We start from the raw sequence: 15,192 nt of genomic DNA, 5'->3' as shown, positions 1-15,192 counted from the left end.
GTCTAATGGCTTCTTTAATTAATCTCTGCTATGGAAAACATCAAGCTGTTGTTTTGATGTAATTATTTTTTTTTCTTTTAACTTATGATGAGAGAAAAACTCTCTAAAGACCTGATATACAAGGGAAGCTATTTTAGATTTCTTTCTAAGTTAGCATGACTGCACATCAACTTTGTTCAAAACAATAGCCTCATTTACAGCCTGCTACAAATTTATTGTACATGTGCTTGTGTAGCCTAAGGAAAGGTCCAAAAGGAAAACGTTCTTGTCCTTGAGGTATCAATCAACACTCCTGTTCCCTACATTCCTTTACAATAAAACTTGTAGTTCCTGCCTATACACTAACCGATAACCTATTGAGCTTTTACAAGATGTAAAAAAGCATGCAACTCCGTAGAAACTCTTTATTCTCCAGAGTACTTTCTTCCCTGTGAAGAGTGTGCTTCCCACGCAGTTGTTTTAACTTGGGCTCAGATAAAACTCTCTTTACTTTTAGAAATTCTAAATAGTTTGTTCAATTTGTGTTGACACAATCTGTGCTTTTGCAATGTTGTCAAATAGGTTGTACCCCACTCTTCAGTATAAAGATAACCTCCAACCAACTTTACATTAATGTATTTTGGGGTCTTAAGTAACAGACATACTATTAAGGTTGGATGATTGTTTTTAAGATTCTATTTTTATTTAACATATAATGTATTATTTGCTTCAGGGGTACAGGTCTGTGAATCATCAGTCTTACACATTTCACAGCACTCACCATAGCACATACCCTCCTCACTGTCCATATACCCCCCACTCCCCAGCAACCCTTAGTTTTTTTCGTGAGACTAAGAGTCTCTTATGGTTTATCTCCCTCCCGATCCCATCTTGTTTCATTTTTTCCTTCCCTACCCCCCATGACCTCCCACCCTGCCTCTCAAATTCCTCCTATCAGAGAGATCATATAATTTCCTTTCTCTGATTGACTTATTTTGCTAAGCATAATACCCTCTAGTTCCATCCACATCGCTGCAAATGGCAAGATCTCGTTTCTTTTGATGGCTGCATTGTATTCCGTTGTAGATATACACCACACATTCTTTCTCCATTCATCTGTTGATGGACATCAAGGTTCTTTCCATAGTTTGGCTATTGTGGACATTGCTGCTATAAACATTCCGGTGCACGTGCCCCTTCGGATCACTACATTTGTATCTTTAGCATAAACACCCAGTAGTGCAATTGCTGAGTCATAGAGTAGCTCTATTTTCAACTTTTTGAGGAATCTCCATGCTGTTTTCCAGAGTGGCCGCACCAGCTTGCATTCTCACCAACAGTGTAGGAGGGTTCCCCTATCTCCACATCCTCGCCAACATCTGTCATTTCCCGAATTGTTAATTTTAGCCATTCTGACTGGTGTGAGGTGATATCTCATTGTGGTTTTGATTTGTATTTCCCTGATGCCGAGTGATGTTGAGCACTTTTTCATGTGTCTTCTGGCTATAAAAATTTTATTTTTAAGTAATCTCTACACCCAATGTGGGGTTTGAACTCATGACCCCGAGATCAAGAGTGGAACGCTCTATTAAATGAGCCAGCCAGGCACCCTAAAATTGTGATGATTAATAAAAAAAGAAAAATATATATATATATGCTCCTCTATTTTCACTACCTTCTATTAATTTCTTAGTTTGACCTTTCACATGTACACCTTTAATGTGTAACACCTAGTTGAAAGAACTGATAATGGTAGATAAGGGTTATTTTAGGAGAACATAAGGACTATACATTGTATTTTTAAACATACCAATCCATAATGAAGTAAAAATCACGCCCATTAAGTTTTTAGATGATAAAATGGGGATGGTTTTGGTAATCTGGAAAATACACATAGAGAAATTACTTACTTCTAGGGTGCCTGGGTGGCTCAGCCTGTTAAGTGACTGCTGTCAGCTCAGGTCATGATCCTGGAGTCCCAGGATTCAGTCCCACATCAGGTTCCCTGCTCAGCAGGGAGTCTGATTCTCTCTCTGACCCTCCTTCTCATACGCTCTTTCTCTCTCAAATAAATAAGATTTTTAAAAAGAGAGAGAAATTACTTCTATATAGCACCAGTTCACATTCAATCAATGGATTCCCTGATCTAAATCTCTAAAATACAGCAACAAATCTTGGTTAGGTGATACTGAAAGTTTGATTACCCCAAATATCAATCACTAGGCAGCTATTTGAACAATGCCTTGAAGCCCCGCTTTAAAAAATAAGTTCACTCCCTTTCTCAACAACTCTCTGCAGGGGAAAAAACAACATAGTAGGCGCCAGTTCACATATTATCTAATCGAATTCGAGAACCAAGGAAAAATCCTTTTTCAAATGTTTTAACTGGTATATTCGCCCTATGAGTGAACAATTCATACTGAAATCAACTCAGAAAGGCAGCTATACACTCCAATTCGTTAATAATTTAACGTGTATGGGGTACCGTATGAGTTTTCTTCCCCACACTTGTGGATTGCATTGTCCAGATGTCTTTGCTGAACACTTTTAACTAAATCAGAAAAAGACGGAGGTGGAGGTGTGGAAATCAGAAAAAGTCGGAGGTGGAGGTGTGGACAGGGAGAGAGAGGAGGGCAGATTATACAACAGCCGGGGAGGAGAGGGCAGATAATACAACAGCAGGAAACCTGCGGAACTAATACGTTACTTGGGGGAGGGGGGACTGGCTCTCGCTAGTGGTTTCTTTTGTTGAGCGTGGGCAAGTCATTTCACCTTCCTCGGCTTCGATTTTTCACTGTTGGGCGGAGAGGTTAAGAACTATGAGTTAACCTACTCCGCTCTTCCTTTTCGAGCCTTCCCAAATTGATCGGCAAACTTTGCCCTTTCATTCCGCCTCTCTACGCCTGCGCGGAAGAGGCGCCCTCGCTTTAATACCTTCACTTAGCCTCTCCTGCGCAGGCGCCAGTTTCCCTCCCTGTCTGAGAGAGGCGGGACTTCCCGTGCCTTGTGGAACCACTGCCGGAAGTGACTGCGGGCGCATCGGCGTTAGCCAAGCCTGGGAGAGTGTAGTTTGGCGGTGCTAGCTGCTGCTTTAAGGCTTCAGAGATGCCAGGTCTGGCGGCCGCAAGCCCTGCCCCGTCTGACTCACAGGAGAAAAAGCCGCTGAAGCCCTGCTGCGCCTGCCCGGAGACCAAGAAGGCCCGCGATGCTTGGTCAGTGCGCCAGCGGGGAGGGGGCGGCGGGCAGGTCCCGCGCGCCGCCTTCCGGTGCCTTCGTGCCCTGCCTGGCCCTGGGCTCGTAGTTTCGCTGTGCTGCGCTCTTGAGAGTTAACAGGGCTTTGTAGGGTATGGGTCAGCTGTCTCGATTGAGCCCATAGCCCAGACCGGAAACATGGATGAAAGGTTAAGAGAGAGGTCCGACTGAACCAGGCTCGCTTCACTTAGTCTTCCTTTATTGCAAGGGGTTTTTGAGTATCTGTTATGTGTCAAGCACTGCCTTAGGGTCTACTAAAGACATAGAAATAAAGATGCTACTTGATTTAAAGGAGCTTAAAATTAATGGAGACGTATACTGAGATTGCTGTTACCACGTGGTATGGGCTGTGATAGAAAATTTGGCAAGATCAAAGAGTAAAAAGTGTTCTGGTAAAGTTTTGGCATAGTAGGACAAGGTACATTTCTTAAAGTACTGAAGAGTTCCCCCTACCTCTCCCCGCTCTTTGGGTAAATGAATTAAAGACCAGACTATGACGTTGGTGACAGTGTTCAGAATAGTACATCTAAATTACTATCAACGCACAAAAGGTTTTGTTTGTACTAATTTTATACAGGCTATGTTGTGGAGCAAGTCTCATTAGGGGGATGCTCAGAAAATGTGAATGTACACCTCTCCCTCCAGCCCCTTTTTGTCCTCCTATAAAAATAATAAAAAGTGGCATAGTGGGGTTAATAATTGTAGGAGCTTAGTGCTTTTTATTAATACTCAGTACTTTGCAAATAATACTATGAAAAGTGAATTGAAAGACTACAATCTGATAAGTGCTTATTGAATCTAAAGATAGTATGCTATCATGATTAAGAGCCTGGGATTCAGAGTCAAGGTTTGAATCCTGGTCCACCGCTATGTGACTTAGAGCAAATTATGCGAAATGGGCTTAATAAAAATATCCACCTCTATCTAGGATTACTGTAAGGGTTAATGATTCAAGCCACACAAATGCCTTGCTAGCTATTACCTTCATAGGGAGCTCGCTACCCCAGCCATTTATTCATTTGCAGGCAGCCCTTGAGCTGTTTGAGGGATGTATAGGATTTGGATCTTTAAAGAAGGAGAGCTTAACCTTCAAATTGTTTTTGTGTTAATTGCTTCAGACCACTATGCCCATAAACCTGTAGTTAGTAGTCCATTTTTTGTTTTTTTTTTAAATAATTGAACTTGGCTTAACTTGATCTTTGCTAAAATTACATTTTCAGGCCCTAGATATAAGGCTGTGTGATCCTAGGTTTTACTTCGTGAATTTTACAAATAAAAAGTTCTTTGATCATCATGAGGGAGGCTCATCAGGATGCTGTTGGCTGCGAGATCTTGCTGTTTGAATGTTTTGGGGTGTATTGTGATAAGAAGATTTATTTAGGTCTATTTGAATGTAGTGCAGAATTAAAAATTTAAGTCCTCTGTACTAGGCAAAAAATTAAGTTCTTCTCTCTGTCCTTCATTTAAGGTAGATATTGTATTCAGATGGTTTATTTCATTAGAGAACTGTGTTGTTCCTTGGATATGAACTAGAGGAAATATTAAGCATAATTATTTCTTCCAATTAGATTCTCCCTAAAAACTAGTTATCTGTGAAACATCTTTATGGGCATGGAAGTATCACAAGAGCCAATAAAAACAAACCCATTTGGTGTAGTAGCTTTTTTTTTTTTTAACCCTAGCTACATTCCATCAGACCCATGTTCTGCCTCACTCCCCATCACTATCATGCATGCTTACTTACTACTAACGTGTTTAATGCCTGCTTTGTTAGATAACAAGTACAATTTGTTTTACAGCATCATTGAGAAAGGAGAAGAACACTGTGGACACCTAATCGAGGCCCACAAGGAATGCATGAGAGCCCTGGGATTTAAGATATGAGATGGTGAGAAGATTCTTTCTGATTGGGAAGATAATACATAGACTTATTGCTTCAGATTTGTGCTTTATAGATTTAGCAGTCATTTGGGCAACATTCTGTTCGAAGGGTAGTTCACTTGGCTAATCTAAGATGCTTAAGTATCACTTAAAAATAATTTTCAGTTTCTAATATAGGGAGTAAATGATGCTAATAAATTGAGAGGTATTCAGTGGATCTTTCACAAAAGGGTTTGATAAAAGCCTTTAGAGTCAGAAGGAATAATAGTGTAGGAAGTCCAAAATAATCAGTTGTCTGACTTAAAGGAACTAAAAGGAAAATATTCTTTATTTCTTATTTCTGATGTTGTGGGTCTTTAGTAGGGGCTTTTAAGTAGGGAGTAAGTAGTACATAGAAGCATTGCTTTCTGCAAAAGAAAAAGGAATTATACTACTTTTTTGTACCAGGCTTCTAATAATACTACAACTCCAGACCTTTTTTTTTCTTTTAAGATATTTATTTATTTATTTATTCATTCATTTGTCACACAGAAAGGGAGAGAAAGAGAGAGCATACAGGTAGACAGAGGGAGAGGTTGAAGCAGTTTCCCCTCTGAGCAGAAAGCCTGATGCAGAGCTCAAACCCAGGACCCTGAGATATGACCTGAGCCAAAGGCAGTAACTTAATGGACTGAGCCACCCAGGTGCCCCAGACCATTTTTTTTTTTTTTAAGAACTCTGAATCCAAATTTTAATGCTAAAAGGGACCTTAAATTACACAACAATACCATAAATAAATGATCTTTTGTTTGGAAGCTCTTTCTTCAGATAGCACCTTAATTCCTTCCGGTCAGGTCTGTGTTCAAAAGTCTCCTTATGAGGCACCTGGGTGCTCAGTCTGTTAAGTGTCTGCCTTCAGCTCAGGTCATGATCCTGGAGGCCTGGGATTGAGCCCTGTATTGGGCTCCCTGCTTAGTGGGGAGTCTGCTTCTCCTTCTCTCTCTGCCCCTCCCCCTTCTTGTGCTTTCTCTCTCTCTCTTTCTCTTTCTCTATAAATCAGTAAAATCTTTAAAGAAAAAAAAAGCCTCCTTCTTAGAGAATCTTTGCCTCAACACTCCATCTGAAATAGCATCCCTTCCCATCACTATCCTAGCACTGTCCTATAGAACTTCCTGTGATAATGAAAATATTCTGTACCTTCACTCTCCGCTATGCTATATATGGAGCCATATGTGGCTATTGAGCCCTTGAAATGTGACTAGTAAAACTGAAGAACTGAATGTTTAGTTTAATTTTAATTTGAATAACCACATTCAGCTAGTGGCTACCCTATTCTTACCATCACTGCTTGCATATTAGATATTTACTTATTATCTGCTTTGCTTTACTTCAAGTAGAATATAAACTCTTGAGAAAGTAAGAATTTTTTGCTTTACTCACTGTCATATCCCTAGGACCTGTAACCATGGCTGGCACGTAGTAGGTTCTCAATAGAGGTTTGTTAAATAAATAAATAAATAAATGAGGAACTAAGGCCTCCCAAAGTGAGTTCTCCTTCCTTTGCTTTTTGCCTACCCCTCCCACCCCCCCAACATCCACACCACACCACCGCTTTTAACTTAATAATAGCTGAGAGATAAAGCCAAAGTCACATACCAGTGTAACAGTAATAGAAAGCCTGGTTTCTTTCCCTTTCACCTTGCTTCTGCCTCTTTAGAATTTCACATATGGCTCGTCTTCCTCATGGAGCTATAAAAAAGGATGGACAAGGAACCTGTTCCAAGCTGATTAGAAGTATCACTATGTAGTGGAGAACAGTCTAGGATGAAAGTCTTGAGGCTTTAATTTTGGTTCTCCTGACGTCTAGTTTAGCATGTATTTTACTTTTAACATTTAACATTCTACATTTAACATTCGTCAAGACACTAGTTTCATTTTTTTAATTTATAAAAAGAGAACCATAATACATTTTGTGATTTTATATATGGTATGGTGGATTTTATATATGGTATATGGTATTCTTTGTGTACATGACATACTTAAATGGCTTTTAGATTTCTTTAAATCCCATGGTGAATCATTTTGTAAAATAAGTAAGTTTGGGGATATGTGTCAGGGGCTGTTCTTTAAAGTTAAGTATACCTTTTGATTATTTTTAAAGACCTAGAATCTTAACATTTATACACGGTTTCCTTGTTCATAATCTAACTCTCTTCCTAGGGTGTTGTATAAACTGCTGGTTAGTGCCAAGCCTGTCTTGATAAAAAAGGTGATTTTTAAAAATGCTAATTTTAGGGGCAGCAGAAGCTTCTCTTGGACTTCACATGGACCACAGAGGTGCTACAACTGATATGATAATTATCATAAATTCACAAGGACTCAAAGATATCCTAGTTTTCTTTATATTATTGGGACAGAGAGTGAGAGTGATTCTTATGTACTTCGTTTGTGTGTAGAAGAAAATGGAGAAACTTTGGATTTACAAGACCTGATGTTTAACCGTGTGGTCTTGGGCAAGTCTGTCACTTTCTGGACCTTAGTTTATGTAACAGAGTCATTGTGATGATTAAATGACAGGTGTATGAATAGGATTTGTCAACTATTTAAGAGAAACCAGAACGGGATAGTCTATGTCTTGGGAATTGTGGATAGCAGACATTCAGTTGAGGTCTGTTGAATATATGACCTGATTACCTATTTTTGGATCCCGGTTATGAGAGAAACAATCTGAATCCACATTGGGCCTTTCTTAGAATTCAGATGTCATGTTTTCATTTACAGCATGATAGTGCTTTTGGAAAAGGAACAGGTGTTTGGATCTCCTTTGGTCCCAGGTATCCTGTTTCTCTAACCCCCATTGGGAGATGGATTAACAGTGAAGTAAAAAAAACTTGTTCAGGTGACGAATGGATAGCTGGTGGAATTAAAACTAGAGTTTAGGTCTTTTTTTTTTTTTTTTTTAATTTTATTTATTTATCTGACAGAGAGAGATCACAAGTAGGCAGAGAGGCAGGCAGAGAGAAGTGGGGAAGCAGACTCCCTGCTGAGCAGAGAGCCCGATGTGGGGCTCGATCCCAGGACCCTGGGATCATGACCTGAGGCGAAGGCAGAGGCTTAACCCACTGAGCCACCCAGGTGCCCTAGAGTTTAGGTCTTTTATGTTCTCCAAAACACAGATGCTTTACACTTTATTCCTTGCATTTAATGCGATCTTATTGCCAACATACTCATTTTTAGGACTGCACATAGTCTTGATCTTCAATCCTGAAACTTTATTATGAATGCAAATTAGAAAGACCTATTGTTGGGGTGCTTGCGTGGCTCAGTCAGTTCGATGGCTGTCTTCAGCTCAGGTCATGATCCCAGGGCCTGGGATCAAGCCCCACATTGGGCTCCCTGCTCAGCTGGGAGCCTGTTTCTCCCTCTCCCTCTGCCCTTCCTCCAGCCTGTGCGCGTGCACACGCTCTCTCTCTCTCTCTCTCTCACTCTGTTTCTCAAATAAATAAAAATTTAAAAAACTTTGAAAAGGGAAAGACCTATTGTTGAAATGCGTAGGGATGTGTGTGTGTGTGTGTATCAATAACCAGGTCATTGGTTGTAAAATCCAATATGACTGTCTACATTGTTATAAGATAAACCTAACTAAATGGATATCCCTTAGACTGTTAGATCACATTTTTCTGAGGATAGCTGTAAAGGAAAAACACTTTTGCAAACCTAGATCTTCCCAGTAATGATCGCAAAGTTACTTAATTCAAAAATTTTTTGTAGATTTTAATGTTAGATCATAAATAAGATAGGTCTTATTGTACCTTTAATTTAGTACATTGGGACTTAATATAAAAGTAGGCTACATTCAGCCAGAGGTGTACTTTGTAATCACCTGAGGACTGTTTTCCAAAATTCACATGCCCTAGGCCTTGATCTCTTCCTGTTGACTCAGAAACTCCTGTGTACCCTTTAACTCATGTATACCCTTTAAGAACCGTTGGGTTAAGCTGAAGAAGTAGCAGAGATACTGCTAAATATAAACTACCTAAAAATTTAATAATAGCAAAGGAAGAGACTTGAAAACTACTCCTAGGGAAAAATAGGTGTATGATGGTAGTGACTCTAGACACTTTCTTCTGTCTTATGACTGTTTTTTTTTTTTTTTTTAACTGCAAGAGAAACTAGAGAAACCGAGAACCTGCTTAAAAATGTAAAGAGGAAATGGCAGCTAGTATCTTTCTGACGTTAGGAGTCAGAAGGAACCTTGAGAACTCAGTCTAGGGGCTAAAATTGTTGAAAGAAAATGAAAGGACAAGGACTGAGCAGTGAGGATACTCTTTTTACCGTTTAATAGAACTTAATAGTTGGTTAAAATATGCGGATTTCACATACACACACCTAATTATGTATGAAAATATGATCCCAAGAAAATCCAGAAAAGTGTCATTTCTTGCTATTCAAACTTTTATTCGTTCAATAGATCTTTATTGATAAATACTAGAAAATGTTGGCATGAGAAAGACAGAGTCTCTTCTGTCAAGAACTTTACATCCACATATATAACCAAGAGTTTTACATCCAGAGGCTTTCAGGAGTAGCCCCTCCTGATACATAGTGGCAGAAGAAGTAACAGTGGTATAGATTGCTGTCTCTTACAGTGTGGGGTGGCTTCATTTCTGCTTACGTTCCTGCTCAATCCTTTCCTTAAGTGTATTCTTCCTTTGAGCCTTTTAGAAAAGAGAGTTTAGGTGTTTGTATTGTTGGTGAGGTTTATCTTTTCTTAAACCACATGCAGGGATTAATAGCTAGATGAAGAAGCACTTCCATTGGGCCTGAAGAGTTGGCTAACCCAAATTACTTACCATTTTAAGCATTGTTCTTTGTCTTCCGGGATAGGGACTGGGGGTGGGGGTAGGTCTAGGTCTCGAAAGAAGCCTGGTACTGATTGACTTAAACCAGCAACCCTATCCTCTACTACTTTCCTTTTTTGATTTCTAAATGGATTTCATTTTTTCCCCTGGGGTCAAAGTGAGTAACTTTACACAGGAAGTGTCTTGCTGACCTTCTGCCTTCCACTTTGTGGATCTTTGCCAAACATACTTGAATCAGCAAGGAGGGCTTTGCAAATCTCTTCTCTTGAATATCTGTAAAAATGAACTGCCCTAGCCTTTTTGGGAAGATATTTTTTAGTAAATAAATATATATAGTTTTTAACAAAGACTTCTGAAGATTAAAAAATGTACTGGATTGAACAGTTTCGGTGATGGTTTTTTAGTTAGACAAAACTAGAGTTTAAAACTGTAGGTTTTTATTCTAAACCACAGTTTAGAATTAATAGTACTTGGGTGAGATTCATTTCCAGTGGTCTTAATTCCCTAAATCCCTAGGTCTGGCATGATGTTTGAAATCTAATTTTCTAATATAAAATTTTTTTTGTAGGTTTACTCTGTGAATGAATAATTCCTGAAGAATGAAGAAGATTCAGTAGTTGTGAGAATTCTTTGAGGAACTTTGATAAATGGAAAAAGTACTTATAATTTATTAAAAAAAAGGAAGTATCTCTGGTCAGAAATCTTAAGGTGTGTTTCTTTTTGTGTTCCTCACATCCTTACATGGCATTTATTTATTTTTCTTCAAGGATATAGTATTAAAAAAATCTTAAAATATTAATTTCTTCTGTTGTGCCATTCTGGGAACTCTAGATATTTGTTGTAAGGAGAAAGCAGGTACTGATCTCACTCAGTGAAATCTCCAAAATGAAGTGCATAGAAATAAGGAAATAACCGAGTTGAGAATGGGTATGGTAGCCGTATCATCTCATTCAGTGTTTTTGTTTTTTATTTTTAACTTACTTAAAGGCAAGAACTGGACAAGCTTTTTTATTTTATATCTTTATATTTTATATTTTATATCATTATTTTATATTTTATATCATTATTTTATATCATTATTGTTACTCTTCACTAGTGCTCTCTTTGGGGTAAGTTATTTGTTTAGATTTTGGACCACAGTTAGGTGCCTTGGCTTGGAAGATCTTAACTGTATGGCATAATTAATCTGTAGATGTCTAGTTGCATTTTAAGATAAACTAGGATCCTTAGTTTAATGCCTTCTGGCCAGATAATTGTCTCTTCTTGATTAGAAGCTGGCCCAGACCAGAGGCTGGACAAGGACAGATAAGTCACCAATGAAATAGCTCAGTGCTCTGCTATAGAGTGATACCTGGAGTAGAACATAGAGTGGGGTTTGCTTACTATAGCAACCCCATGGTCCTGTTAGCTGCTTATGGGCTAATGAAACAAGGTTGTATTCTGCCTGAAGTAAATTGAGTTTCAAATCTCAACAAAAAATACTGAAGAACATAAGAGAATATGTGGTGTCCATACGTCATTCTGTGATGGGAAAATTGCCTCTTTTATAAAATAAAGGAGCTGAATTAAGTTATTCCTTAGGATTCCTTCTAGTTAATTAACAGCGTGGCTTTGAAATATGACAGACTTAGGTTCAACAGGTCACAACCTCTTTAAGTCTGTTTTTCTCATCTGAAAGAAAAAAAGCAAGGATAGAGGTAATGCTTACTGTGCAGGATTGTGAGTACTACTTAAAATGGTATATACACTATGGATTTGGCATAGTATCTAGCATTTAATGTTGATTAACATTCTCTAATTCTTTGATTTTATACTCATATTTCCCCTGAATATTTGTTTGGATATAATACGTTCAGGGAGGTATTTTATAGTTTTCAGAGTATTCTTCTAGGTGAGGAATAGAATCTTGGACTCCTAAGACAGATAAAAATCAACTTCCCACCAAACACCCAGTCCTTGGCAGATGGTCATCCAGATTCTGCTTGAATATGCCATGAACTACAAAAAAGGGGGAAAAAATTTATAAACTTACCACCCAGTGTTAATTTTTGCTGTGTGCTGTTCCAAACTTTTCTTATATATTTATACGTGTTTTAAAATAATAAATGAGGTCATTTTTCTATGCTATATATTTTTAATGAAATCATAATATTACTTTTCCCCCTTGATGTATTTTACCAGCTGTGATTATAGTCCTCATATATATGACTCCATTCTGAGCTTATTATAATTTAACCAGTTCCCTATTGTTTGTACCATCATTCATTGAACAAAATGCTTTGTAGAATGCTTGCTATATGTCAGATACCATTTGTGGAATTGAGTATCAGTCTTAAACAGGACATATACCTGACGCCTAAATTATTTCTGATTTTTTTGGTGGTTGGTTTTATGGAAACATACAAGGAAGAAAGGAAGAAATCACCTGAAATCCTACCAGTGTACAATAGGACGACTTTTTGGTGACTTTGCCATTCATCCCTTTCTGCATATATATACTTTACTATTTTGGGGGGGGGCACTTCATAATAACACTGCACTGGAGGATTCCATAGGAAGTTCTTTACAGATCCCTTACTAATCACTTAGCTAAGGATGGGGCAGAGGCTATGCATGTTTTCAAGGCTTTGGATGAGTATTGCCAGACTGATCCCTAGAGGAGGGTTACCCATTATACCTTTGTATCTGAGGGTGTCTATTCCCCTAAGCTCTTAGCAAGCTTAGTTTTTTCAGGCTTTTCCAGTTTGATATGTTCACATATGTAAAGGAACTAAAGCACCCTTCTTAACATCTGCCATAGTTAAAAATATATCTCATAAGACCCTCTGCCCATCCTTCCCTAGTGCTTAAGCCTTCCCAAAAATTATGCATAACATTTTGATACTAGTAATAGTAAGAAATGTTACCACGGTAATTTGAAAAATGAAAAAGTTCACTTCCTAATAGGTGACCACCACATTCTGACATACATCTTTGCTAAGCCCTTGATATTCACAGTAATTCCCAAACAATACAGACACAGTCACACCATTCTTTCGAATCATTTCTTTTTGTCTAACCTTAAAACATTTGACTGAAAGGTGGATAAGAATAGGACCATGAGGGTGCCTGAGTGGCTCAGTTGGTTAAGTATCTGCCTTTGGCCCAGGTCATGATCGCAGGGTCCTGGAACCAAGTGCCGCATTGGTCTCCCTACTCAGTGAGGAGTCTGCTTCTCCCCCTCACTCTGCCCCTCCCCCCTGCCCACACCCTCTTTTTCTCTCTCAAATAAATAAAATCTTAAAAAAAATACAGGACCAGGACCCTAAGTAAGGCCTACTTTGGGATAACTGTATGTTTCATTGGTCTGATGTGAGGCTGCTGGAAGAACCATAATCCCCATTTTACAGGTGAGAGGTACTCAGTTTAAGAAAATCACTGTGGTCAAATAGCTAGTGACCTGGAATGTGAGTCTTGGTCAGTAGAGTTCAAGCTGAATGTTCTTTCCTGTACCAAGTATCTAATATAAACACATATTCATAGTTATTCATACAGTTCATATCTAGTAAAGGCCTATTATATGCAAGTAACTGCCCTAAGTGTTGAATATTCATGTGTAGATCAGACATACATCTTGCCCTCAAGGAGATGAGAGGCTATTTGACTCAACATCTACTTGGGACATAATATATGCCTAATTATGTGCTAAGCAGTGAATAAAGATGTAAGATATGGTCTTACTCTAAGCTGCTCAGCTTATAATCTAGTACCTATATGTATATAAACTGTGAACATACAAAGTTGAATACTCAGTACTATGATGAATATTCCAAGATACTTTCCTAAAACGAGTGCATGTGTGACTACCCAGTGTTTCCTTTAGCTATCAATAACTGCTAGCTGGTAGTTCCATCTCTGTCGATTATGGTGATTTTGAAAGCAAGTAATAGAAAATCCTCACCAAGAGAAATTCATATGTCTGGAAATCCAGAGTTAGGGCAAGCTCTAGATGCAATGATGTCATAGGTTCAATGATATTATCCAAGAATCAAGTTGTTTTCATCTCAGAGCTCTTTCTTCCAGGACTGATGAAACCATGTACTTTCTTGTTCAAGTCCGGCAGAAGAGAGAAAGCATTCCCAAGACATGAAATCCCTTTTTTTAAAAGTCTGATTGAGACAAATTAGGTTATATGTATTTTTATGGACCAGTAATAGTTGCCTTATGCAGATTGGCTTAAACAGGACCCCTTCCCCCCACCCTTGGATCCATTTGTAATTATAGTTATCAGCACAAAGCTGGAATTCTGTAACAAGGAGGAAGGGATAAAGGGACTGAGTAGGCAATCAATTTTCCACCTTGTTCACTTAAAAACTAAGTCATCCTGAATGGTCAAATTGAGTTTTAAAGGAGCATTTCCTCTCATAGTTTACTCAAACTTTTGAGAGAAACATATTAGTAGAGCACAATAAATTGGCTGATGTTAAGTTTTCATAGAATAAAACAATCAACAGATGTTCAGAGAACTGTTTCCTGAAGAGTGGGCCTTCTGGAGATCCCAAGGGAGATCTGAGTCCAGAAGCATTCACCTGCAAGTACCAGAATGCCTAATTACAGTGCTTAAACAAGAAATGTAGTTGACGTCCTGTCCTGAAGTCTGAAGGTTGAGAGTTCCAGATCTAAGACAGTGGCTCAGTAAAACTTTGGAGAAGTGTGACTTACTCTATTTTTCAGTTCTTTATCCTACTCCTCCTTAGGTATGTCATATCTCATGGTAGCTTCAAGCAGTACATCACTGCACTACACTGGTCAAGCCAAGATAGTAGCAGGCCTCGCACTGTCTGTCAGGAAGGTTTTTTCCCAGAAGCCCCACATACACTTCCTCTTATATCCCGTTAGTCACATGCCCACTCGTAAGGCAGTTGCCACTGAGGGGAATAGGATATTGTGCTTGGCTTTGACCAGTCTTATTTTAGGCTCTGGCAACTGAGGGAAGAGCTCACCTTCCTTAACATATTGTCCAAGCAAAATCACAGTTCCATAAACTAAGAAAAAATGGGGAATGGCTATAGGGCAGACGAACAGTAGTGTCTGCCTAAGGTCAACTTGGCAGTATGTGTCCAAAGCTCAGATCATGCCTCTGTTCTATTTTAATAGGTATTAGGAAAGGATTAATCTCAGCTCAGTGTTTTTCAAACTCTATGTGGTTTACTTTTTTCCAATTAATAATCACTACTTGGAAGTTGGGGAAAATATAGTT

At 38.6% G+C, this 15,192-nt stretch overlaps 1 protein-coding gene across 1 annotated transcript; it reads left to right on the top strand.

Annotated features, from left to right (window-relative positions):
- The first annotated feature begins 2,975 nt into the window (after positions 1 to 2,975).
- Positions 2,976 to 10,654, top strand: COX17 (cytochrome c oxidase copper chaperone COX17). The gene is made up of 3 exons (XM_080811642.1): positions 2,976 to 3,191; positions 5,031 to 5,119; positions 10,522 to 10,654. The coding sequence occupies exons 1-2, from the start codon at positions 3,085 to 3,087 to the stop codon at positions 5,113 to 5,115; spliced, it is 192 nt and encodes a 63-aa protein (XP_080667768.1). The 5' UTR covers positions 2,976 to 3,084; the 3' UTR covers positions 5,116 to 5,119; positions 10,522 to 10,654.
- The last annotated feature ends 4,538 nt before the right edge of the window (positions 10,655 to 15,192 follow it).

Source organism: Martes martes (genome assembly GCF_963455335.1).
Source record: "Martes martes genome assembly, chromosome: 1".
NCBI classification, from domain to species: Eukaryota; Metazoa; Chordata; class Mammalia; order Carnivora; family Mustelidae; genus Martes; species Martes martes.
This window is presented reverse-complemented; position numbering and strand designations above follow the sequence as displayed.